Here is a 27667-nt window from a genome sequence, read left to right on the forward strand (position 1 = left end):
ACGAAGGATGGTGTGTGTTGGCACAGATTTAATAAAACTCTTTGATGTGTACGCTCTGAAATACTGAGGAATGAGGAAATTAAGGAAATGACTCAGTTAATTGAAGTGCAATGGACCTTTTAGATGTCAGTCCAAATGGACTCTTCTTTTGCTTCTCTTAGTTCAGAGCAGATCAAAATGAAGTCCGACATCTAACATCAGGGAACTGGGAGGTGACCAAGATCATTGCATATGATGAGAACACTGACAACCTGTAAGTTTGCATTTGTTTTTTAAGTAAAGGAACACATAAACTAGGTTTTCCTATTAGTCACCGTCTGTCCTCTGATGAGTCACATTCAAAAAACGGAACTGTATTATTTTCTCTTTAATTCACAATGGACACGGAATGACAGAGGAGAGACTTTGCTCTGTGTTTATTTAATCATGGCTGCTTGTGCGCTTGTTTATGTTTCTGTTTTCTCTTTACAGTTACTTTCTCAGCACAGAGGGTTCTCCACGAAGACGGCAACTTTTCAGGTTGCTTCTGCACTTTGTTGCACTTTGTTACAATGACATGACAATTGTCATAACAACATGTTTGTATAAACCTGATATCCCGATAAGAGCACTCACTTTGTTTCCCCTTTTTTTCTTTTCTTGCTGGTAAAAACTTTGCCTATAAAGGGAAACGGCAGCAACAGCGTCTTAATCTGAAATGTTGTTTTAAAAATGACTTAAATAACAAACTTGATGATAAAGTTGTCGATTAAGTTCATTAATACTTTGCTGTAAGGCACTATAATTCAATGACATTAGAATTGATCAAGTAAAGTAAAAGAAAATTTGAGCATGAAAGAAAACACAAAATATCAAAAAGTCGAATCCTGTTTTTATACATATATCCACACTATAACAGTGACTAACGTGAAAATTAGAATACACTATCATTATTTTTGCTACAAATAAATGTCACCATATTATGAAATAGTATGGTACTTAACTAGGCTTATAATGTATGATTATTTTCCTACAGTATATAATGTTATAGTAATTACTAGGGCTCCCAATGGATTAAAAAAAAATATATATATACATATATATATTAATTGCGCATTTTGTAATTCATTAATGACGATTAATTGCGAAATTAATCACTTTAGAAAGGGTTTATTTTAGACTGTTGTTTCATTGTATTTTAAACACAAAACTGCACACATTTGATCATCTTGGAGGCAATCTTCCGACATTTAACCAGGACGTTTTCAAACCATTGTCTTTTAGGGACACAGTGGTGGTCGTCTGCAGGGTAGATGTTGATATGGAAGTAGCCTAGCAGCTAGCTTAGCCTAGCAGCTACCAACATGTTCCCGGCACTATATGTCCTAAAATTTAACACGTGGAGGAATTCCTCTGCACAGTTCTCCGCTGTATGTCGCGCCTCTGTTTGTTTTACATCTTCAAATACCGTCTCGGTCTCTCCGATCTAACTGATCGCGTCAACTTCGTTTACTTCCGGCAATAAAATATTTGATCCCATTAATCTCGGCCACATTAATGGTATAGATTAATGCGTTTATTTTGACAGCCCTAGTAATTACTAACAACGATACAAGCAAAAATATTGCAAAGCCTTTTATGTTTCAATGATTTAAATATGTATTGTAAAACTGATAATTAAGTTATTTTCCATGGAGCAGTAACCTGCATCAGGTTGTGATGCACACAGGCAACACATTTATAGCTGGATGTGTTTTATTGATAGTGTTGGTCTCTTGAGGGGATTGTTGGCCTGTGAAAAGAACATAAAGTAATGCCAGCATTACCCTCCATATTTCACTAAAAATGCTTTTCTGCTACCCTGTCTTACTATCCTGATATCCTCATCTCTTCTCCCCAGTGTTAAAACGGTGGGTCTGTTCCCACGGCGATGTCTGACATGTGAGCTGAATAAAGCTCACTGTCTGTACTTTGATGCCGACATCAGCCCTGCAAACCAGCACATTATCCTCCGCTGCAAAGGTAGTCCATCTCGCACCGGGGGCCTCGGCTCTGGCCTCCTCGACGATGGTTGCATAAATGCTTACTTCTGTAAAATGATTAGAAATTCTTATTTTCAAAAACAGAATTACTTAAATACGCTGGGAAAAAAATGTTATCATTAAAATTGGCTAAAATATATGTCGTTAAAGATGATACAAATGCAGACGGTTGCAGAAATTTGGGATTCTGTTGTGTTTCATGTTCCTAATGTATTCATCCAATCTGTCAGGCTTCACTTGCTGCAAACTGTCCCCGTCCAACTATTCTCTCTTTAATTCATCTCTCATCAGTTCCGAATGAGAGGCATACAATTAAGCAGACGCTCCATTGTGTATAATTACTTCTAGGTAGCGTAATCGGGCAACGAGTCGCTGGTTTGATAGAGGTTAACCCTTTACATTGTTTGTGTTTTCAATATATTTTTGAGCAGATGAGAGTATTTGGGTTTTGTTGTGTTGATTTACTGAATAATTGGATAAGACCACCGCTGGCGATTCACATAAGGAAGGACTGCCAAAAGTCAAAACTACTGCAGGCTTCTAACAGTAAGGTTGGGAGAGGATGCGCAGTGCGAGCGGGGGGATTCTTTTCAGTACGTGCGAGCCGAGCAGCTTCAATGTGGTTGTGTGTGTTTTGCTGCTGCAGAGGGAGTTTGCCTTTCCCCGAGACTTGCCATTCTATTAACCTCTAACTGCGTATCCCACAAAGGGACATTGAAGAAAACTCACTGAATTTGACAGTCTGAAGTTATTATGGAGGTGATGTGAGTGACCTTTAACCCCCAAATGATGCGAGGAAAGTATGGAAGTTGACCACAAAAATTGAGAAAAACAAAACGGTTTCCTGCATTGGACTTTTAGTGTCTGCTTTGCAGGAGCAACCTTTTTTAATGTATTAATAACCTTAATTTTTAGCACACATCATCCTATGGTGAGGATTAAAATAACCGGATAATGATTACAAGACAATCACTAGCTTTATTCCTCTCTTTCAGGTCCTGGAGCCCCCACTGTCATCCTACAGAGCCTCAACAATTCAAGTAAGGAATCCATTTAGCCTGGTGAGAAATGAGGGGCAAGTGAGGACCAGGGAAAGGATAACTCCTGTTCATTTTAAACTCCTGTATGAATGTGCCTATTCTGGATTTGTTGGGCCGTGCTGACTTTACTCCAAAATACAGCTGTGGAAATTCAAGGGAATTAATTTGAGGTCCCACGCAAAAGAACAATGGCGTGGATGCTGCGTGAGCTTCTTATTGATGTGATCAATCATTTCAAAAGCTCGTATCTCAGTCCGGTTGATAGTAAGCAGAATGGACCTGAAACGGGTTTGTGTTATCCATGCCTATACGTCTTTCTTAAAAGTTAACAGCTGTGCCACAGCAAAGCAAGCAATTTGTCCTTGGTTATTTGGATAGGCCCTCCATCCACAGCTGGGAACTCGAGGCCCCTGGCAGCTGTCATAATGAGAGCTCTATTGATTTGGGGTTGTACATTAGAAGTGCAGGATGAATTCTATTTCATCTAGGCTGCTCCTCAGATGGCTCCAATGGCAAAAATGGCCAAAAAAGAGCTAGAGAATCATTGTTTATTTACAATAGAGAAGATGCCAAGTCCTCTGTTGCCGAGGAAAGTGAGCAAGCTGATTTAGAAATGAACACTTTAAGTGTATCTTTATCTGATTGTGCTGATCCAAGTTTAACCGTTGTACAAATGACCATTACTAGATCAGTTTGAATTAAAGGGGAACTACGCCTGCTTTCAAAAAAAGGTCAGCTGCAAATAATTTGTTTGCAACCCATATCCAACTTTTTAAAATCTGGGTTATTTTTAGGGGGCAGAAGAAAAAGCGATACATATATATTTGGCTCCATCCTTTAATTGCATATTTCATATGATAATCTTATAACGTATTACAACTTGGAACTTTCTCCTTTATTTGCAAAAGCTAAACTAAAAGCAGATTAAATTCAGAAATCAACTGTATTCAAACCTTTTGTATCGACCACAAAATGAAACAAAGTCAGGAACGATCCTGAGCCTCAGATCTCATCCACCTTCCATCTCATTTCATTATACCTCCGGCTCCAGAGGGAGCCGTGTGTCATTATGGGCAATTTGAATGCGGAGAGACTTTGGTTATTGGAATCAATTTTTGGACTCTTATCATCCTTAGAACCCATTCCCCTCTTTTTCAGATTACTACATCCTCGAGAACAACTCTTTGCTAAAGGCTGCTTTGATGCTCAAAAGGATCCAGCTGAATGACTTCAGAACTGTTCAAATGGAACATTTTGGTGAGAGTTGATTGGTTTCCATACTATTACTGGAATTCATGTAGAAAATTGGTGATACAATTGTTCTTCTCTTATCAGATTTACCTTTGAAGATCTCGTATCCACCAGACTTCACTGAGTCCCGTCACTATGGGCTTCTGTTGCTGATGTACGTACCATTTGTAATGACACATTATATCCTGAAATATGACAGAAATGCATGCTGAGAAACTCTTGTTATTTCTCGGTACATTTTTGCTCTGACATTGAATTCGATCCATTCGAACCATCCTTGGTCGAAACATTCATCCAAGCAGCGTTATAAAACATAAAATGGTATAAAGATAAAAGTGTGCAGCATATCGTCAAGGAGAAAAGACATTTTCTTCTTCTTTAAGAGCTCCAATGTTGTCCATAAAAAACACACCAGTTACCCATCTTGTTCTCTCATGAAGAAAACCCTGTGGTTAAAGTTGACTCGTGTCCATCCTCGTCCCGCTGCAAGGAATGATGGGACAGAATTATCTTCTTTCCTTTCGTAAGGATGGTCCAGTGGTTCCTATGCTAAAGGAGATGAGTAGGGAAGCATTGAAGCTCCTTTCCTTTGCCTTAGAGAATTCAAACAGTTCTCATCATGGCGGCCACTTACACTACTTCCACCTCATTTCCCTCACTTAATCTTCCTAAGCAAATTTGACAATTCAAATCCAGCCTGATTTGTGGGATTCTTTGAGTTTGCCTTTGTTTACGATATCTTGTACTATGTTCAGCGACAGCGCCCCCGGTGGTCAGGCTGTGAGCGACCGCTTCTCTCTCGGCTGGGACTCGGTGCTGGTCAGCTCAGACAGCGTCATCGTAGCTCGTCTGGACGGCCGGGGCAGCGGCTCCCAGGGTCAGAGGATCCTGCACGAGGTTCACCACAGACTGGGAACTGTGGATGTTCAGGACCAGGTCGCAGCTGTAGAGTACGTTATCAGATTCACAGAATTCTACTTTAAACGAGCGATGTCCCGGCATATTCTTGTTTGCAAACATTATTGATTTAAATTAACACAGATCCTTTATTATTTCTTTCTACCTTGGAGGGAACAAGATGAATGCAGCCGCTTGTTTCCCTTTTTTTTTTACAATTTGCGTGAATCTTATTTGTCTTTCTTTTAAATTAATTACAAACGGGTTGTTTAATTGAATTTATTTGTTAAGTTATTCTATAGAAATTCAACATTTCACACAAATACATTTGCTTGAAATATTTTACAATCATAGCTGCTTCTGCAAAGTACTGAATTACTCATTATGTGAAGATTTTCACATAGGCTGATCTGGTTGAAGTGCCCCAACCCTAATGTGTGATTGGCTTTTCCTCACACAGGCAATGTGATCAATCACGTGGTGCTTTAGGAGTTGTGCTTAACGGTTATTAAACTCTTGTATGAGTCTTGATTTTTCGGTTTTAGTTAAAAACTTTTTTAAGATACAGCTCACAATGGGTTTCCACAGAGATTCCATCAACTTGACCAATAAAAATTGCTAAAATATTTGCTCATTACTTTGCATAACTTAGATAATATATATACAATAAATGCACATATCAAATAAGCTGTGGCTCATATGGAATTTGCTTTTTTCTTCTAGATTCATGAAGAGTTTTCCATATATTGATCGGACACGGATAGCAGTGTTTGGAAAGGTGAGCCTTTGCTCTCAGGAAAGATTAGATGTAAAATGTATTCAATACCAAGGCTGTTTTTGCCACTAACACGCTGCTTCTGTGCAAATGTCCATGTGCAGTATACAAATCAATAGTTTTCCACAAATATGAAAAGCTTCTTTGTGTAATGTTACATGGCTTTTTGCAGTCAAAGTTCCATGTGTTAATGTGTTTTTCTGCTCAGGGTTATGGAGCGTACATAACATTAATGATGCTCAGGTCTACTGACAACCTTTTCAAATGTGCGTGTGCAATGTCGCCTGTGACTGACTGGAAGCTCTATGGTAAGTTCAGAGCCCTCATGATGAAGTTTCACTGCATTTATTAAACTCAGCTGACTGAATGTTATCTCAGTAGTGTGACGTAAGGAGATTAAAACGGTGAAAGTCCTGTTTTTTGTTGGAGTGGTTTCCACCACTGTAACACTCATACATGGGGACATCCGCACCCTTTATACTCCTTATCAAACCACTTTTCTTACATACCACTAACTTACAATAACGGTTGCTCAACACAATAACTAATTAGGGATCCTTAGTCGTACTCAGTCGACCAAGCTCGACATTCGCCTTCCGGCAAGTAAAAGGAAATAATTAAAGTTTAAAAAAGGATGTGTGTAAAGAGTAAGAAGTAACGATTTGCCTGTTAAGAGGCTGTTTAGCTCAGATAAGACTGTAAAGTCAATCTTAGCTTTCAGCAGTACAACACTACACCGACAGACCGGTGCAAAGAGCCTTCCCTCAGCCAGAGGTCCCTCACACCTCCCCGAGGGGTCGATTCCTCCTCACTGGAAGCAATTCAGGATGAGATGAACTCCACTTTGTTGTGGTGCAGCTCAAGCGGAAGCACCGTCTGCCTTAAGATTGTCCCACTTCTCATTTGCACAGCATCGGCTTTCTCTGAGAGGTACCTTGGCTCGCCATCACGGGACGACAGCAGGTATCAGGTGGGTGTTCACCATCTAACCTCTCCCCCGCGCACACGCACACACACACACACACACATTCACACGAACACAAACGCATTTACTTGCTTGCCGTTGATCTTCCAAAGTGTCTTGTCCACAAATCGATGACAGACTTAATCTCCCACGGTTACCAAAGTCGGAGGCAGCAGTGCTTCACATTTCCTTGTGTTTTGTTATGCTCCGTAGGACTTTGTCACTCATCTCTCGGGTAACACTGTGCACCGGTGTGTCGGATCACATGTCCTTTGTAAGCCTTTAACGGGTTACCTGGCTCTCTCAGGAGTCCCGCACAGACGAGATGTTGTGCTATCACAGGTGTTTTCCTCAGCGAGCGGAACGAGCACAGTGAGGGGGAACAAAACAGTTGTTTTTCCCAAGCACATGTAAACAACCACCCAACAATTCATTCCACAAAAAGCAAGCCGCTGTTTTCGGTATGTTTGCCCGTCTGCAGGCTTGGCTACAGATATTTCCAGCATAAAAAACACATTTTCAATTTGACATTCTTCATCTCTTTAAGATTCCTCATTAGATTGAATTGCTATTTAATCAGAGTATGATGCACTTACCGCAATATCTGATTGCTTTCTAAAATGCAAGTTAGCAATGTCCATCAATCTATTATCTCCATTTCTTATTTGCTCACAGTTTTCCAGTGTGCTACAGAACGTTCAAGCGCTGCGGGAGCAGAAACTGATGCTTGTGCACGGCACAGCAGATGGTAAGATAAAGTAGATGTGTTTGAATGAAAACAGTGTATCTGCATTGCATCAAGCAGGCAACCCTGGCACCTAATTGGGCAAATGTTTTTAATCATAAGTAAAAAAGAATAAGTCGATTATCTAAATTAATGCTGCGATTTCCAGAGGAAAGAGTCGTTGAGCCTTTGTTTGTATTTCCTTCCTCCTAGAATCTGATCTAACTATTTTTCACAGTCAGGAGTCATTTGAGTGTTGCTGCTTACAAGTTTTTTTTCCTTCCCAGCCAACATCCACTTTCAGCATACTGCTGAGCTCGTCAAGAACCTCGTGAAAGTTGGAGCAAACTACTCAATGCAGGTGTGTATCTCATCAACAGGAACACCTAAAGCTCTACACAGCAATAGCATGCACGTGTTGTATAACTCATGTTATTTAAGATAATGTAAATTCACACTTATCAAAAGTGTCTTCAATGTATTGGATTAGCTCGACTACTGATTATGTGTCCAAACTCTGGTTCTTTGGCGTCAGACAGTTGTCAATATCCCCACAGACTATCACAGCCAACCAAATGTTTGGAGCAGGTTGAGCAGTCGCTGACTGTATAGAAACATAGAGTTTGTTGGTTTGTAAAAGGATGGAAGGAGCTCGTCATCACCCACAGCTGTCAAGTGGTTGGACATGATGTCCTGCATACGGGGAATGTGCTGCAGAAGAGATCAACTTTTTATATCAAAGGATTGTTCCGATGTATTCCAACATCTCATAGTCTCCTTAAATGGGACTGTTTGAAAAGAAACCCCCTAATCTTTATTAATTGCATCAAAGTGGAAAAAATAGGCAAACTTAATGTAATAGTAGAACTTGTGGTAAAAAACGAAAATCAATTGAGATACACTTTTAAAATGTCCCCCGGGACGCAGTAGACTCACAAGTTACCTTACAATAGGTAAAGGACTTCTTCTGGCATTCAATGAGACACAAGGCCTTGAAAATATTCTACAGCCACTGACGGGTAGACAGATACAAAGTTTGAAAGCAGTTTGGCAAGGCCAGAAAAATGTCATTCTCAACTATCTTAAACAGGCCAACAGACACTGAAAGACATTCGAGAATAAACGACAAATGTACTGGCAGAAGCATGGCGCTGCAGAGGTTAAGATTAATGGGATTATCCAGAATGAGGGGCCTTGTGGTTCAAAATAAACAACAGAGTCTCTGTGGTTATGTTAATTCCAGTGGGGTGTTGTTCAAACAATCACAATGCCAATATCAATGACCTTAAAGTGATAAACACGCTATACCTTTTTAAACCACATCTCTAACAGCACATTGTCATCAACCAGTGATTACGGCAAGGCTCTATATATTTGGCCCAGTTATTAGTTTTATATTATTGATCCCATCTTTCTATGTAATATATAGAAATAATGTTCCCAAATGACACAGTCATATACACACGTGGGAAAGAAGCCAAACAAGCGGCTGCTTAAATGTCTCAAACAATAGAGAATGTTGCAAATTCCCTCCTACTTATTCTTTTTACTTTGTATATTGGGAAAAGTGTAAAAATCATTAATAAGCACAGATAAAAGACAAATATGAATGCTAATGGTAAAAAAGAGTAGTTTCAAGTATAGTGTTAGATATGTTTTTATATTTTAGCCTTATCCTGCCCTAAAAGTCTTCGCTGTATGAAGGACGTTGGTGAGATGGGAGTAGGATTACTTATGTGTTCTCAGGAGCTACCGATGCAAATGAGCTACGAGCTAAATCTGATAAATGACATCTTGTCTACCACAATTCAAGAGCGAAAAGGTCAAGGTTCATGAACAAACAGCAATAAAAGTGGAACCTGTATTTCGTTTCACCTGATGAACGGGTCCAATATTCACTTTAGCTTAAAGCAGCTAACTTCTCCACTATGTCTTTCTGCTCCGCGCTGTTAAGCCGGTAGTGTCCAGTGGGAAGTTGAAAATGATGTTAGACTTCACAAAAACATCCAGTTAGCAGGCAGTAAAACCAAGACAATAAAACAGTAACTCAGAGTTAATGGGGAACTCCACTGTTGGGTGATGAGTGAATGGAAGTTACCGTATTTGAAATGCGGAGGAGGGACCGGAGATGCCGTTCAGGGCCGTGTTAGCAATAGCTACCTGTCAATAACAGTAAGCCCGCCCTAAAGTACAGTATACCCTGCTCTATGGTCTATTGGGCTCTAAATGGGGATTGATACCATAAACACATGTTTACAATGTTTACTGAGGTAAGAAATCAAGTGAGAAATGGGCTGGAAATTTGTGGATTTAGCCGTTGTGAGAAATCAGAAGTATCTTGAGCTTGCTTTGTGATTAAGTATTTATTACTAACTAGAATATAGAAAAATGATAAAGAATACAGAAATCATCAACACAAGCCGTAAGTACAGACAGAGAGCCTCACCCTACGCAGGCGCAACAATTTTCCCCCAACAGGAATTAGTTTTTCATACATTCTATACAATCAGATTTCAGGAGTCGCCCTGCTGGTCAGTAGAGAGAAAAAGACGGTTTCCGTATTGGCTTCAAATGGCAGAACTGGAGGTTTCCGATATGTATGGGCCCATTTAAAATACATAATGTTTGTGAGCGCCTCCTAGTGGAAGCATCAGGAAAGACATTGTGGCAGAATGTAGCAGTGTGCATGTCTCACCCAATCCCATATTGCACATCTGTGTCCCCAAACACTTATTTACTTATCTTTTACCCGCCAGATCTACCCAGATGAGGGCCACTTCCTATCTCAGCCGAGTCGCCAGCACCTCTACGGCACGCTGACCAGCTTCTACCGGGATTGTCTGAAGGAAGAACTGCTACCGCTGCCTGACGAGGAAGAGGAGGAGGAGGAGTAGGCTGGAGGCTTTTAGGATCAGACCTTTGTCAAGACCTTTCACGTTTGGACAAAGTATTTAGCTGGACATGGACACTGGGTTAGAGCTCCTAAGTGTGTGTGTGTGTGTGTGTGTGTGTGTGTGTGTGTGTGTGTGCCTGTGTGTGCGAATGGGTGACAGAAATGTGTAATAATGTGTTGAAAAGACAATTGAAGGACACAAACAGTGACACTCGCATAGTCCGGGACACGAGGCCGGAGCCGCCCTCTGGCATCAAGTCATTTCAGTTGTGGGACGCTCCGTTTCTTGGTAAAGCGTACGGAAGACCTCCTCCATCTCCTGCAGGCTCTCTGGGCTGCAACCATCCACGAGTGCACGCTTATCTTTTTTTCCTTTGCTCCTTCACGCATTTCGCCATGTTCGTCCCATTTATGGTAGCAAACGAGAAGAAAAAAGAACAAATGAACACTTTTGATCTGACCTCTCCTTTGGTTGGAAATGCTAGTTCACCGCAAAAGAGTTCATGTCTGAAGAAGTGCTATTTCCAGCTGCAACACTCCTGAGCAACAGTCTTTATAGGTCACACTTTATTGTACAGGGGTCTCGTGTAGCCATGTATAATGCCTTATGAGGATCAACATACTGTGATCCTAGTTGCTGGCAGTGATGCTCATCCATTAGCAGTGTCATGTTAACCTATGGCAACTCAGGCCCTCGAGACGCAGCATTGCAGTCACTTAGTGTCAATTACATCACTATATAAGCTGTATGATGATAATAAGTTATTGTTTGAAATAAGGATAATGGATATTGGCCATACCGTACTTTCAGTTTCAGGCCACACAACATCGAATCCATTTTCTTCTTTGTATCTCAGAAGCTCATCTCAGATTAAAGGTCTTTCTTGAAGCCGTGGGACGTTTTCCTTATCGCTGGATATTCTCTTTTTCAAGAAGATAATAAATAACTGCAGTGGTTATTAATGACAATGGGTGTAGTAAGACAGAACGTTTTACAGTGTCAGTAAGGTGTTTGCATGTCTACGGGGAACGTGTTGTCACATTTTGTACAGTACCAATACAGCAGAGTGTGTACATAAATATATTTTTGAGATTTCAGATCTCATAGATAGTTTAGTCTATGGGGATGGATTCATTTGACCCGGATATCTTGTTTCCTTTTTTTCTGTTTTTCTTTCAGCTGTTAAGATGGATTTTGTAATGCTTGTACCTGTTCTTTTTGCTGTTTTAAAATGGGAAAGGGCAGGGTTTGAGCTTTTGGGGGTTATTGTTATTGTCCTCTAGTGATGATTATAAATAAAAAGAAGACTGTGAAAAAACAATAATAATAATCATTTAAGTTACTTCAATCTACAATTATCAAATTCAATTCATTTTGTTTAACCCCAAATCATTATTTTCCCTTGGCTTTATAATCTGTACACATGCCTCATCCTCTCATCAGCGCAAGATTAAACTCCCCCCAAAAAAGACAAAGGAAGACACCTGGGGGAGACATCAGAATGTCCGAATGAACTACAAAATGAAAGCAGCAGCAGTGAGTATATAGATTAACCACAATAACACAGGCGGTAATGGGGTCAGCGATAGTAATACTACTGCTAATAATGAGAGCAGCAGCAGATATCAGCTGCCCACCACAGGCACCAAATAGAACCACTATCCACACAAACCCGTGAGGAGGGAAGGCACAGACACTGCAGGGTAGAAGAAAAATAAGAGATGATATCAGCGCCCCCCGGGGCTAAAAGTGTATCCGCGTGGAAAACCTCTCAATTTGCTGCAGCGGGGTCACGTTCTGCTCCGTGCGGTCCTGGTTGTGGTTCTCCCGGGCCTCTCTTCTCCGTCGTGAGCCCAGCGGCGCGGTGTCTCTGCTGGCTCTACCCACAGCGGTGGGAGGAGACCGTGCCGCCAACCACGGAGCTCTGCTCCTGCCTCCCCGGGGCTCTGAGGGCAGCTTGAGGGCTTCGGTAGGAATGGATCCGTCCACAGCAGGATGCTCGTTGCTCCAGTCCTTCACCATCTGGCGTCTACTTGTTCAAAGACGTCATGGCTGCTTCAACACTGCATGTCTTCACCACAACCAGTTCCTGCAATCAAAGGCCTGGTTATATGTTCATTTAGTCATATATACAGACGCATACGATATATACACACATACATATACAATATATTTATATATACAGACGCGTACTTCACTCGTCACTGCAAAATAAAATGTAACACACAACAGCAGGCGAGAATGCAAGACAAGAATAGAAGTACAATTTAACGTAATGGAGCCCACTTGGACCCACTATAAACACATGAAGCGCTTACATTATCAGGCCCTCTTTAATGCAAATATGCAGGAAGAATCCCTCCCCCTTTTTCTCTCTCTGTCAGTGCTTGTTTCCTCCCTTTCGACTCCCGGCTGACAGAAGGCGTTCACCCTTTCAGTTCAAAACATCCGCTTTTACTACAACGTCTGTGAGCCAATAATCTCACTGCTTTACAATTGTTCTTTAATCTCATCTGTCAACGGTTGTTTCAGTGTCGGAGCGATGCTCCCTCCTCCCTCCCCCATGTGAGTCTCCACTCTCCATCACAATCAACTTTCCCTCTAGAAAGAACATGAGTTTCTCTTATGGACTCTAAATAATAAGTTATTTCACCACGACGTCACTCATTCGTTTTCTGGACCTTAGGTTTGGAACTCAGCAATTTGGAACCAGAAGTGACACGAGAGGATTAAGAGCAAACTAAAGCTGAATTAAATATAGTAACCTAAGTTTCATGTACAGGGAAATCACTCACTCAGGGTTATAGTTATTATTATTATTTGACTCTAAATGGACCTTAATGTTATAATAGAAAATCAAGCTGTATTGAGGGAGACTTGAAACTAGCAATTGTGTCCGTAACTCATGTTTAAAATGTTTTCTGAGGTAATAAATCTAAGACTTATATACAATTAGACTCTTTTTCACAAGGAGGACGAGAAGGAGTCACGAGACAAAGAATGACAGTTCATGGGACCTACGGATTGGCTTTACCTTGCTAACCACATCCCATCCATACAGATGTTCACCACCACCATCTAACCGCCATTGGTTTGATATTGCTTCACAACTAATGACTTCCCTACTCCATCAAAATATGATGTCTCAATAATAACAATAATATCATAGCTAAGACTCATGTTTAATCAGCTCTCCTATTATGTCAATGTCATTCGCAATTTTGTTTATGCATCTCTTTAATTAAATAAATCTTGATTGACAACTTTGAACAAATATGGGTTCATAGCCTCTCAGTTCTGAGGGTCATTTTACAGCCATACAGTGTTTAAAGTTGACACTCTGCTTTTTGTTAAAAGTCATTAGAAATAAAAATGGTTGGGGCTGACTGCGGCTGTAGCTTGAAAGCAAATGGGAGATACTGCCTGTCACTGCTGCTACCTGCAAACATGCACAAATGTTTTGGTGCACCAGCATTTCTCTGCTGCACCATCAGCAAATCAAGATTGGGTAAATTGTTTTGGCTCTGAAAGAAATCCTCATTTAATTGCTTTGTCTTCTGAGCTCAACAGCAAACAATGGCAGGCACAAATACAATACGTGGTCTTGTTTAATAATTTATTTCACAAAGTATATATATATATATATATCAGGAATCAATTGCAGACAACACAGAATAAAGCCAGTGCAGAAGTGTAAGCAGCTCAGGATCATGGTCAGGAAATCTTTTTGTTTGCTACATCCTACTCAAGGAGGGTATGGTGATTCATACACAAAGCACACTGTATATAATACACCAGTATTATTAAAACATACATGTCTCCGGTTTCTGCCCTTTTCAAACACTTTTCCCATTCTGGGATGTTAGACGGTGCATGTAATAGGGACGAATCCAGCCATGGCCGTTCCTAAGAACATAGTGAGACTGCCAAAAGGCATCCACCTTTGATTGGACTCATTCATGAACGGGCAACCAATCCGGGTCGCCCCAGTGTAGTTGGTAGTTTGATGCTAATGTCAAATGGTTATGACTTGGTGTCGGTTTGGAATGAAAAAAAAATCAAGTGATAGTTGACTTTACAAATTCATGGGTACATTACCAAAGGGAACTGGGAGAAGCTAATGTGACCATTATTAATAAATGGTAAATTGCTAATTAATTAATTTGACTGGCAAAGAAAATTAACTTTATTATCAATAAATAGTTATAACCAGGTCGAAAAATGTATCTGGATGGCTGTAATATACGTTGGAAAAGATGAATATAAGGTAATAATGTTAAATATGAATAAACACTCTGTAAATCTGAAAATATCTTAGAGAGCAGGTTAATACTTACAATGATTGATTCAGTCTGATGTAATTGTTGTCTTAATCTTGATGTAAGTGTTACATACATTACCATGCAACTTTAACCGGTCAACGTAAATATTTTGCAGGTTGCTGCAGCACAATGGGGGAGTTGTGCACGGACACAGCGGCCTAATTAACCATTGATCAATAATGGTTGTTATTATTAAGAGTTATCCATTCTCTGGTATCCAAAAAATGAAAATGTAAACTAATAATGGTGGAAGAAAGCAGGCACAGAAGAGAATAGCAGAAGGCTGCCTGTAGATGAACTCCACAGGGTCTCGCACAACTAATGGCTTTTGATCCCTCTGTCATCATATTATATCCCAAATAGTTTATAAACTATGTTATTAGCGTGTGCCCATTTATCAGAAAAGCAAAAGCATTTTTAACTCCATTTTCCTGAAGTTGTTAAGATAAAAGGTAGATGGGGCTTTAAACCATTGTATTCCCTGAAGAGACTGCATGTTAATGTGAGTGTAAACCTCGTTGGCTATACGTTTGGGAAATAATGATGACTGCAATGGGGTAAAGGCACCTGCATAAGTTGTTTTGTGATTTTATCGCCCAGGTTAAGTTGCCTTTGCAGTAAATCGAAATATTCACAGTAGAAAACAGCAGTCAGCAACAATTCTACTGTAACATGGAAAAATACAAGTTCCTTTGATTCCCTGACATTTGTACTCAGTTCGTGATACAAAGAATAAATCTAAAATCTAAAGCATCGGAATCCAGCAATAATACAACCATAAATCCCACAATCAATAATTACAACCCTGGGATCCCCATCATGGTTCTAGCACATGTAACCCTACACATCCCACATAGTAATTCTTTTCTTCAGCGGAACACAGCCTCTGTTTGTTGGCTAATTACAGTCAGAAAACTGTCTCAGTGAAGAGCCCCTTAGTTACGTTAGTCACGGTCTTTAGATTTCTTCAGGGCGTCAACCTGCTCCTCCTCAAGGCAAAGCTTGAAGAAGGTGAGCACTGAGTTCAGCATGTAGCGTTGACTCTTGGTGGAGGCCATAGTGTGTCCTTCATCTGGGAAAATCTAAGCAGGAGAAAATAGAAAAGAGTTATTTAACCTTAGGTTTTTTATTTATTCAATTACATTTACACTACAATGTCAAAAGCACTAAATTAAAATAGCTAATTCTGGAAATGTGCTCTGTCACTTTCTGATGAGTTATATTGTCTTTGCACCAAATGCAAAGCGAAGGCTGATACGCACTGATATATTTCAGGTTTAGCAAGATATGCCCTAAACGCCGTGTCCCAGAGGTCTATCAGGGTTGAGGTTCTCATTGATGTCCTGACGTTGGTGAGCCAGACATGGAGGATGAATATAATGCAGCTGTCTGTCAGTGAGAGTTCTACAATGAAGCTACTATTTGTTCAGAGACCAGACAAAACTCTTTGCATGGCTGTGTGTAGAAGAACCACAAAGCAGGAATTCTGACTGAAAGCTGTTTATTGCAATTAAATCCCCACAAAACATTTGGGTAATTTTGGTATGGCGCTATGGTTAACCAGCAGAGGTGTTGGTGGACAAATACAGAGAACAGGGCTCAGTAAAACTCAGCTTCTGTAGACAGTTGACAGTCTGTCTTTCTACAGAGCCAGATGGGCGCAGTTTAATATATACTGTGCAAACGAGAGTGCTCGTTATCTTCACATTTATTGGAACAAATATTAACTTTTACATGTGCATTATTTAAGGAGCCAAATATGGTAGGTCTGATTTAAATCAACGTGTTCTAAGTATCTAACTGTAAGATAACAGTGATGGACAGCTGCCCTAACGACTCCACTTATCTGATTGGCTGTTTTCCTTTGTGCAAAGGGAAATCTTGCAAATTAAATTAAATGAGTACAGAGGAGGCAAAGGAACCCAGTTTCTTTTTTGAATTTACTCTTGAACTACTGTCAGGATCAACGCACTGTGACTCCCACCTCATCCTTTGTCTAGCTTATGCTTCAAACCATTATGCTGTAGGTACCCCTCCCCTCCGTAGGGTCAGCTACATCAAAATCAAAATGCACTTAGCAAAATAATTACAAAATTGACATCTGCGTTGACAGGAAGTTAAGCTTACAAATCATTCCTCTAGAAAGGTTAATGTGAGAGGCTAACTCAACAATTACTTTCACACAGGGTTGTTTTTTCTACACTGGAACATTGTTTTTCCCATAAAGAACTTACTTAGGAGTAGCTCTGTGTATTGGCATTAGATGTTGAGGGCCGATGTATTTGGAGGGTTATATTTATTTTATGTCAGTCACCAGCTGTGTCTTTAAAGCTTAATAGAAAGACGGCGGCTTGTTTGACACATGAAAACAACATCAAGGTCTACTCTTGTAAATAGAGTAAGATCTACTCAAAGAAGCAATGGCAGCAGTCACCTGCAGGGTGTACTTCACATTTGACGCAGACAGCGTTTTGACCAACTCTGCAGTATGCTGGAAATGAACAGTGGCTGAAAAAAAGAGAAGGTCAATCAAATGATAATTCAACCGAGCCGCCGTGCTCAGTCCAGTACACTTCCACAGTTGGGCAGTTAATGAAAACTCGATTGTAGAGCCAAAACACGTCATACATTGTACATTCTGTGTCGTGCAGTGATGTTAAGCACACGGCTGAGACTAGGTAGCCTCAAGTCAAGATGAGATTCCAACATTGAACCAACAAATGAGCACACATCATTTTGCTGTAGAATCCCTACCCATTGTTAGCAGTGATACAAATGGAAGCGTAGCAAAAATAACATTCACAACAAAATAGCGCTAAGTATGTATTGTGTACTTTAAAATGTGTTGCTCTCGCGAAAAGTCAAGTAATTTTAAAATGGTGTAGCCTGCTTGTGAACCCTCTAAAGCGCCCACATCTATTCTGATGTCCATACCTGTACCAACACTCACCATCTGCAGTTCCGTGGATAATTCGGAGGTTCAGAGGATTTGATGCTGTAATGTTTCTGAGCAGACTGGAAATCTGCCGGAGACAGTGAACAGTAAGATGAGCCTCCAGGGACTGAGGAGAGTTTTATACATCGTCTAAAAATAACATGTTATTCAAAATGAACAATGGCCCAATCTGAGCAATTGTGCACACAGACACTTTCAGGCGCTCCCATCAAGTCTATGAAGGTTCAGTTCTGTCCAACTGTCCAATCATCAAGCATTTGAGGGCTCTGTTGTAGACATTATGAACACTTTCATCATGAGTCTGCATTCTGACTTTGCCACATTGCAATGTGACGTTAAACGAGGGGTTACCAGTGTAAGCATGGAGATGTAAAAAAACAGGAAATGCCTTTTTAAAACATTAGTGCAAATCTCTGTGATTGTCTGAGGACAGGGGTGCCAAGGCAGTGCTGGTAGATCGCCTGCCATTGAAAATAAAATCACTTCACACACAAACTGCTGCTCATTGTTTGTTTTCACAACAGCAGGTTCCTACTTGGTATTTGAGATCCTCTTTTGCCGGGGAGCCAAAGAATTTCTCAGTGTAGGCCGACCCTTTAAAAGGATGACAAAGGGAAAGAGAGATATTGTCAGCATTGAAGTTTTAAATCACTTATTCACAACAAGACTTTGAATTCCTTTCAGTACTACTTATTCAGTATACATTGGATACAGTGACAACTATGGCATTGATGATTAATGTGGCTCCAGTCGGTTTGTTAGGCTTCTACGTTTGTTTGACATTCTGACTTAGTGGTCCATTTGTTTAGTGTTGCTTTATAAAAATAATGCCGTCCCCATGGTGTGTTGCTTAGAGAATATATGTCAGTATTGATGACCAGATACGATAACTGGTTTTACTGGCTGTTTGAAGGTCTTTGGACAGACTGTCACAGTATGTGTTTATTTCCTGCTTTATTTTGTGTTGTCCTGCCTCTTGTGTCCCTGGTTTGACTGCACTTCCTGCCCTGGTGTGTTTCCTCGTCCTCTGATTGTCTGTTGTGTCCCTGATCTGTTTCCTCCTGTGTCCAGTCACCTGCACCAGCACGGCGTATTTAAACCATGCGTGTCCCTGGTCTCCTTATCGGTCGGTCTGCTCTCACCTCTGCTGTCCCTATTGTGATTGTGTGTGTGTGTGCTTGACATTTTCCTCTTTGTCCCTCAGTGGGGTCACAGAGGCCCTACTGCTACCAAGCAACCTATTTCCTGAGTCTGTTTGAGTTCAAAGAGATGAGAATAGGCTCGAGTGCTAATGCCGACTGGACACCGTTACATAGACCAAACATTCAGATCATTGTGCTACTGTGGCTATGTGTGACATTCCGTCGTTGTGATACCATGGAGTCTCCAGTTTGTTATGGGGGCGACAGCAATACCACACCGGAACATGGAGCTGTGGGACAGGAGTAGGAGAGTTGAAATAAATCCTCCATACGCCTGAAACAAAGAACACGGCTGCTTTAAGAGAATGAGTAAAGGTAGTCATTTTCTGTGGTTTGATAGACATAGAGGCGACGTTACCTTTCCATAAACTCCAACTCTGTTGCCATCGATGTAGGGTAGTCTGATCAGGTGCCTGTAAATGGAATGAGGTAACTAAATAGCAAAAAATAATAATTCCTTCCTAATGAGACTACACAGCAAAATATTATTGGTGTCTCAGAAATTCAGCTGATTGTTTGCCAATTTAGTTTTAGCAGCCTTAGTTAGCCAAAAGGAACCCATTCATTTTCCAAAATCCTCAGAAATGTGAGGGCCACCTGGGATGAAGACCAAGCTGTGGTATAGCTTGGTCTTCATCCCAGGTGGCCCTCAGTGTCTGAGACCCATCAGCATCAAACTTTAATGTGGAAAGTGTAACTCACTCAGTGTTAAGAGTGAGGGGAAGGGTGGATGGTTGAAAAATCACCAGAAAAATAGACTCGCACCAATAAGACCAGCTTATTTTACATTACTTCAGCACTGTTATTTTGTAAATACTTGTGCATATTTTGAATAAAAAAATAATTGAAAATGCATGTGACCCCTGACGTCCATATGCGTTTTGATGTCCAAAGCCGAAGCTAGTGGGGAACCTGGCATGTCAGAGTTTAAAACAACAAGGTGATCTTCCAAAGTAAGCCTACTTGGGCCAACTAGCCCTCTTTGTCGGGCAGAGAGACACATTGATGTAGTTGCGTGTAGGTCAGTAAAAATCCTTGATTTGGTGAACTGAGAAGCCTGATTTGAACCTTTCTTGGGGTTACCCAACCCCTCAGGTGGTCTGGGACGGCTCTCCTTTCTGTTCCAACCAAACATGGAGAAGCAGCACTTAGTTCTTCTGCTCCAAATATGTGGAACAAACTCTCAGGAAGCCGCAGGTCTGCTGAGACTCTCAGCGCCTTCAAGACTGCAGACATTTCTGTTTGCTGCTGCCTTTAATCAACTGAGCCAGATTCAAGGATGATGACTTTTAAAAAGCTTTAGTTCAGGGAACTAAAGAAAGGTTAGTGTTGAACCTTAGTTATTGGGACCCAAAAAACAGTCATATGGAGCTCGCTTCTGCATTTCTTTGATTCCTCAGCATGCAATGGCTAACTAGTGTCAACTAGAAGAACCAGTTTTGAGAGAATTGAAGGAGAAACATTCAGACAGACTCCCACGTTATAGTTTCCTTTTCAAAGGAATATAGTTCATTAGGTCTTATTTTATAAGGGACAATTATTGCAGTTAACTATAAAAAACACCAAATTTGTTACACTAGCACAGCTACAGACAAACAGCAAGAAGAAATATAATAAAATACTTGTTATCAACATATTAAATAGCACCATCAATACAAAAACAGAAACATCACTGTCAGCAATATTTGGAGAACCCTGCAAACAGTTTGTTTGGCAATCAAGTGACTTTTGAGAAGAAAAAGAGAAGCGTACTCTACAGCTGCGACCTGGTCCTGAACATCCACAGTTCCCAGTCTGTGGTGAACCTCGTGCAGGATCCTCTGACCCTGGGAGCCGCTGCCCCGGCCGTCCAGACGAGCTACGATGACGCTGTCAGAGCTGACCAGCACCGAGTCCCAGCCGAGAGAGAAGCGGTCGCTCACAGCCTGACCACCGGGGGCGCTGTCGCTGAGAGAGGATGGTTATCAGTTTAGTCCGTGAGGAAGCCCATGAGTCAAAGAAAAATTCTTCCAGAAAAACACATCAAAATAAAGATTAACAAAACTACACGTTCGGTATGATTATATCATCTACACATGACCCTACAAATTTGATCTATGATGGAAGTTGGGAACCTTCAACTTAATACACTATAGAATTCAAATGAAATGACCTACAGAATCAGTAACAACGGGTGCTCCTTTGTTTCATCCAAACCTACTGGGACAATCAACTCCAGACAAAGTCCTGCAAAACACAATCAAGACTTTAATAGTAGGTAATTTGTTCTAGTGTACATCTCCTGCTGCATTCAGGTTAGATATTTTGAAGGGGAAGATTCAGAGTGGGACTTTTGTTATGCACTGCAATGTACATATTATGTATCCTTCTGAAAACATCATCTTGCATAGTTCACAACATCACATCACAACACTGTTGCCTCATTGAAATTGACAGCGTTCCTACTCAAAAGGCCTTTAATATGTTTCGAATGTCTTTTATGGTAAACACGGACTAACAAATGGCAGCCATGCGGTGAACTGTGGACTAAATGAAATGATATTGGGCTGCGTTTGGGATTCATAATCAGCTCAAAAAGCTGTGCACCTGTTGGCTCAAGTTGTGTTTCCTTGAATGTGCTAGTCTGACGTGCAGATGTGCGTTATCCTGCCTGTCCAGCGGATGGGTAACTACTGTGCTGGAAACCGTCAAAACTTTTCCCAGCGGTTTGGAGCTCTTCGCCATATAGCATTCTAAGCTAGCATTTTGGGATTGTAGCATTTTCACAACTATTTTACCCTGAAATAAAGCCTCAACATTGGCGTTTCTAGAGGAAAGGAATGGCAACTATAATTGAAATGAGTATATTATTCAACCAAAGAAAACATTTTGAAAAATGTTGAACATGAAATATAAAATAAATCTATATAAATATGAATATAGAGGAAGCCGTTTGCACGTTATCTGATTTGTCAGAGTAATTAACTTATTGTGGGCATAGAATCACTGAGCGGTATGAGAAAGATTGCATTTACACCTGATTATTGCTCAAAATAATGAATAATAAATAAAAAATAGGAAAGAATGAGAAGTATTGACTAGTTGGTGATGAAAGAGTGTTGAAAGGTAAATAGTTGAAGATGATGTGTATGTCCTACCAAAGTCGTTGATTTGAACGGTTCTTCTTTCCCACTTGGGAATCCTCTTGTCCATCATCGCATGTCTTAATACTACGTTCATTTCCACAGTCTTGTACTCTGTCAGCGCAAGAAGAAGAATGACTTTAGTTAGTAAGTCACCCATACTTGCAATAACTAAATAAAACCTGACATAACACATGTATTTCAAAGAGCCGGCTGTGGTCTGAAGTGTGTGGAAATGGTCACGTTCATTACCAAACAATCTTAAAATAATGGGATTAAAAAAAAATAAGGCTTGGTTTTCTGTGGGACTGTGGGAGAGGAAAAAGACTAAAAAATGAGCGAAAGGTCAAAGATTTAAACTTTATCATACAATTTAATCTGAAATGCAACACATTAAACAATAAAGTGACAGTTCACCTCTAATTATTTAAAGTAATATGTACACTGTAAAAAATTGCTGTAAATTTACGGTGCATTGCAACGGTATCTTACAGTATGTCATAATAACTGTAACATGCAGTTAAATTTCCATCCCTTGCTTGTAAATTGACGGCCAATGTCATGAATAAACAGTTAAAGCTGTCAATTTACAATAATAGCAGATTACCGTAATTCAACTGCATGTTACATATATTTTATGAAGTGGTGGAACTACACATACAAGTGCAGTGAATCACAATCCATCTACATCTTTTGTCGGTTAATGTATGGAAGCCTATGTCAGCCACTGACAAACAGGTCCTGTAAGTCATCATAATGAGATAGTATCTCATGAGATACGATGATGACTTTGACTTACAGGACATTACTATACATGCAGCTGTCACTTTTAACACCCATGGTTTGACATAATCTTATGTGGAGTATTTGGGGGTTAGGTGTCTTGCTCAGGGACACTTCGACTTGGCACAGGGAGCAGCCAGGATTCAAACCGCCAACCTTGTGCTGCACAGCACACCCTCCCTATCGCATGTGCCGCCTTCACTGTCGTTTCAGTGGCCCGAATGTAAAGATTATAAATATTTGCATTATTCAAAGTGTTCATTGCCTAAAAGTCATTTGAGTGTTAATCGTGACCGACTGCTCCTGAACGTGACGTCAGACGCGTAATCTCAGTTCATCCAGAACACCTGTCAGTGCGGTTAGGGAGGAGTTTCTCATTGCCTCGTCTCTCCAAGTAACGTTGGTAAGTGTTATTTGCCTAGCATGATTAACATTCTCCTTCCTTACATCTTGTTGTCTTCCTAAACTTTGTAATTTTAATATTTTACCAATGACAGTGTTTCTAAATATTTGATTTTGGTTTGTTTTACAGAGGCACTGGATTAAGGATGCCAGCCGTTTGCTGCGGTCAATTGAAAGTGTTCCATGGCGTATTGTTGCAGCTAGTTTACCTTGTTCCTAATGATTTTACGATTCATTTTTGTATTATTGTATACATGCAGCATATTTTATGTTTTTGATCTTGGTTACAAATGCCGAACATTTTTGTCTTAAAGGCATCTAATAAACTCCAACCACTATGACCGTGGGTTTAATTTGTGGGGGAAAGTACACGGTTATAAGTAAACGGTAACATTCTGGTAACACAAAAACAGTAATCGTATGGTAAGAAACTGTAATCCAATATACGACAACATACCGTAAAATTACGGTAGGGCACTGTAAATAAAACAGTAAGTTACTAGCGTCGACTGCAAGTACGTTGCAGTTAACAGTCAAATTTACGTTGTAACATACGTTTACGGTAACATACAGTAATCAAGTTTACGGTAACATAGTGTAAACCCCATTTACGGATTATACCGTAAAATAACGGTAAATTCCTGGCATCCTTGCTGCCAGTAAAATACCGTTAATTTACGTGACATTTTTTATGTGTATTGTGAGTGTATTTATTTTTCTCTTACTTGTAGCACTGTATACCAATGCCTTGAGGACTACAAGGTCCATAATATTTCATACAAGTCAAACATCTGCAGTCAATATCTCCAAAACTAGTCAACACCATACAGCAATAGCTGTTAGAGGGAAATAGCAGGTAAGAGGGAAATATGTATCCTTCATTTTGGGGTGAAACGTCCCTTCAAAATACAATAGTAAACAAAAATGAATATCAAATGTCATATAACCTGTTTTGCTAATAGCTAACAACTATCTGTAATTTGACATAATACATTGAGTATTGAAACCAATGGGTTTTCCCGTTTTGTACCTTTACAAATTGGAATTCAAATAGATTGAAATAGACTTTTTACTATTTTGATCAACACAACATGCTTTTGAAAATGCAAAATATCTTTATTGTGGCACAAACAATAATGAGAACAAAAAGTTGACATCTGTTGGATGCCCTGAGTCAATACTTGGTAGAACCCCTTTTTGCTGCAATTACAGCTGCAAGTCTATTAGGGTGTGTCACTAGCTCCGTGTGCGGTTTGTCAATTGGTTGTGCCATATTCTTTATATTTTTTTTGATGATGGACTTTATGGTGCTCGGTGAAATGTTCAAGGATTGGGATATTTTGTTTATAACCTTAAAGTCTGCCTTTATAACCTAAGACAAAATTTCGACCTATATTGTCAGATTTTTCACTTTATTTAAAGTGTTTTACTCTCTCTACGTTATTATTCACTTCTCTACCAATTTGTCTCCTTGTCTTATATGATCATTTATACGACCTTTCTTCTACCTTTAAAAATTACTCTATGCAGTTTGTTCACTATGAATTCCATATTTCCCCCAAATTGTCGCATCATCTGCAAATACTGACAATTCCATCCATCCATTCATCTTCAGAGTAATTTATCCGTCATACAGGGTCGTCGGGGGGCTAGCGTCAATCTCATTTGAATTGTCAAATTTGCTTAGGAAGGTTAACTGAGTGAAATGACACGGAAGTAGTGTAAGTGGCCGACATGATAATAGCTGTTTGATCTAGTGGTAAGGATGCTTTCCGACTTAGCTCCATGAGGCAAAAAAGGTTATGGACCCTGGTCTACATGACTGAGCACGATAACAACACATGGACGAAGACGTCGAAGATGCACTTCTTTGTAGTCCATCTTTGGAGAAATTGAAGTTTAACTGCTACAGACTGACTTCACTCCCGTCGGACCCCCTAAACACAGCGGTGGCTGTCATCTTTCCTACACCCTGTTTTCCACAGCAGTCAAGCAATAGTGGTTAGGAATGGACATTAAGGGGTAATTTGTTTGACGTTTCAAATCCAGCCCCAGATAACATTAGGCGAAGGATGGGGTACAGCCTTGATTGGTCGCCAGTCATTCGCAGGGATTTTAGTTCCTGAACAGAGCATTTATCATTATTACTCTGAGGGCTTCACAGAACAGGTGTATTTATACTGAGATTAAATTGCTTAAAGGTGGAACCTATTTAGTGATTTTGTCACTAAATGTGACTTATGAAGGCAATTGGTTGCAACCAATCTTTTTTGGAGGGGTTTACAGAGGGAGAATATATATGGACTCAGCGATTTGTATTTGTAAATTTTGAAATCTATGTAAACTTTCCCCCAACTTCCAGGTGACGGACTATAAATTTGAAAAAAAAGAAAAGTCCAAGGGGGGTGAATACTTATGTAAGTGCACTGCCACTATTTACAAGATAGATATTAATTCTGCAGTAGATTTGTTTTTATATTCAGCTGTCATTAATGAATACATTCAATATACGGACTCAACATAGCAGATATGGATGATTAAGATGGAGAATTGGTTGATTTCAATACACAATTATCATGTCTCTGTTATGGTTATAATGGGGTGTTACCTCTGCAGTTGAGGAGGACATGTTGATAGTCCGGACTGAGGATGGTGTCGTAGTAGGTGCACTTTGATTTGAAGAGAGCGCAGGTGAGGCATTCTTTATGAAATGGATCCAGGGTGGAGACTCTGTTTAAGAAAAAGGTGTGTGAGGTCAAAGGAAGTTCATCGGAGAGGATTTACACTCTGCAGGTTTCTGGCCTGCAGGCAAAAGACTAAATCCCAGAAGACTATGGCTAGCAATGGTCACACATTAAACCTGTGTCAAACCCACTGAATGGGTTTCCATCTCACTGTTTTTATGTTTCCATTCTCTGCTTTACTTTTAAGTTGACATGTCTGTTTGTTGTTAAAAAACAACTACAGAAGCTGTAAATTTAATGGAAAGATAAAAAAAAACATGTCAAACTAAAGGCGGATTTGGGTCTCTTGGCTTTCCAAAGGTGATCAAATTTTAAAAAGAATGACAAATAATCCCAAAATGTCTAAGAAGAGAAAAATGTACGCATAGGGAAATTTAGTAAAAGATGGGAAGGCAGATACATGTTTGTTGGCGATGAAGTAATACAATTTCCATTTGGGCACAGAACACGGAGCTGAGTAAGATAACCTCATCATCCAAGAAAAACATCAACTCGTTGAAGAATTAAAAGACAGACTACAATAGCAGCAGAATATATTTACAAAAGCCATAGCTATAAATGAAGAAGCCTTTAAAGCTAGATTCATTGTGGCTAAATAAACTGCCCTCGTTTCCAAGTGCTTTTGAAGCAGTGCAGCGAGCCAAAGAGACGAGGAGTTACTTGGCTTTTTAATCAGCTGCTGATCAAAGGCAGTAAGGCCCAGTTGACAGTGTAGAGCTTTTGTAAAAGATTTTTATACTTGAATTGTTAAATGCAGAGAGAAATTTCACAATACGTTTGTGAGTAGTTCATTCATCACATTCATACAGACTTAGTTACAAAACCGGCCTTTTGAAGGTAACCATTTTGCTGATGTGGCCCAGGGTAAAAGTGAGTTGTACACCCCTGGTGAATGAGATCTTCATGGCGCGTTTATTGGACTACTCACACTAATACATGAAGCATACAGAAATGTCATATTTCAGATTTCCTGAACTGTTGTGTACAGTTTGAGATATGGCTTCTTTAGTTCTGTAAACGTCCTGTTCTTCTGCACTGGTTAAATGTCTAACTGAAAAGACCATCCTCATAGAGTAGTTGATGAAAATGTATTTTATTAAGTGTTTTATTTTACCAATTTGATGGAAATCTGGTCAAATATGCGCACTATTCTTGTAAATTGTATATTAAGCAACATGACTAACAAAGCCATTAAATGCTGAAAATTTAGCCAAGAATGCGTAGTTAAAATCCTTGTATTCTCTCATAAGATTTCAGTGACAGTGCAGTAGAAATGTAGATAGAACCAAAGTGGTGACTAGCTCTCTCAGCAAGAAAGCAAATATGCATATTTCCCAAATTGTCAGACTATTCCTTAAAGTTCCTTCATGGAACTTTATGTTTGTGTGGTAGTGGTAGTGTTGCAATGCACCAGAGTCCCTTTAGAAATGCTATTGTTTTACTGCAGCCGTGTTTGAGAGTCTGACCCTCTCAGGTCTGGTTATGTATCCTTTTACTTTAGACTTTAGTTGCAAAAATTCTGGATCTCATCTGATTTAAAATGTGACTCTGTGGCCCTGAAAAAATGTCT

General features: G+C 40.0%; 2 protein-coding genes across 3 annotated transcripts in view; one reads left to right on the forward strand and one right to left on the reverse strand.

Moving 5' to 3' along the window:
• The window catches only part of dpp10 (dipeptidyl peptidase like 10), a 148282-nt gene extending 136397 nt beyond the window's left edge, over positions 1 to 11885 (forward strand). For both annotated transcript variants that reach the window (XM_040201505.2, XM_040201506.2), the window contains exons 14-26: positions 162 to 253; positions 472 to 519; positions 1880 to 2001; positions 3017 to 3061; positions 4220 to 4318; positions 4397 to 4466; positions 5068 to 5262; positions 5933 to 5987; positions 6193 to 6292; positions 6896 to 6954; positions 7624 to 7696; positions 7960 to 8033; positions 10429 to 11885. In XM_040201505.2, coding sequence (XP_040057439.1) covers positions 162 to 253; positions 472 to 519; positions 1880 to 2001; positions 3017 to 3061; positions 4220 to 4318; positions 4397 to 4466; positions 5068 to 5262; positions 5933 to 5987; positions 6193 to 6292; positions 6896 to 6954; positions 7624 to 7696; positions 7960 to 8033; positions 10429 to 10566 — 1170 coding nt within the window. In that variant the 3' untranslated portion in view covers positions 10567 to 11885. The remainder of the gene's footprint in view (positions 1 to 161; positions 254 to 471; positions 520 to 1879; positions 2002 to 3016; positions 3062 to 4219; positions 4319 to 4396; positions 4467 to 5067; positions 5263 to 5932; positions 5988 to 6192; positions 6293 to 6895; positions 6955 to 7623; positions 7697 to 7959; positions 8034 to 10428) is intronic.
• A 2309-nt stretch (positions 11886 to 14194) lies between these two features.
• The window catches only part of LOC120833893 (inactive dipeptidyl peptidase 10), a 95897-nt gene continuing 82424 nt past the window's right edge, over positions 14195 to 27667 (reverse strand). Inside the window, exons 16-25 of the mRNA XM_078091307.1 lie at positions 25962 to 26083; positions 22184 to 22282; positions 21203 to 21272; positions 20799 to 20993; positions 19405 to 19459; positions 19221 to 19320; positions 18380 to 18438; positions 17839 to 17911; positions 17323 to 17396; positions 14195 to 15970 (exon numbers count right to left, since the gene is read on the reverse strand). Of these exons, the coding sequence (XP_077947433.1) occupies positions 15833 to 15970; positions 17323 to 17396; positions 17839 to 17911; positions 18380 to 18438; positions 19221 to 19320; positions 19405 to 19459; positions 20799 to 20993; positions 21203 to 21272; positions 22184 to 22282; positions 25962 to 26083 (985 nt within the window). The 3' untranslated portion in view covers positions 14195 to 15832. The remainder of the gene's footprint in view (positions 15971 to 17322; positions 17397 to 17838; positions 17912 to 18379; positions 18439 to 19220; positions 19321 to 19404; positions 19460 to 20798; positions 20994 to 21202; positions 21273 to 22183; positions 22283 to 25961; positions 26084 to 27667) is intronic.

This window comes from Gasterosteus aculeatus, chromosome 16 (assembly GCF_964276395.1).
Source record: "Gasterosteus aculeatus chromosome 16, fGasAcu3.hap1.1, whole genome shotgun sequence".
Taxonomy (NCBI): domain Eukaryota; kingdom Metazoa; phylum Chordata; class Actinopteri; order Perciformes; family Gasterosteidae; genus Gasterosteus; species Gasterosteus aculeatus.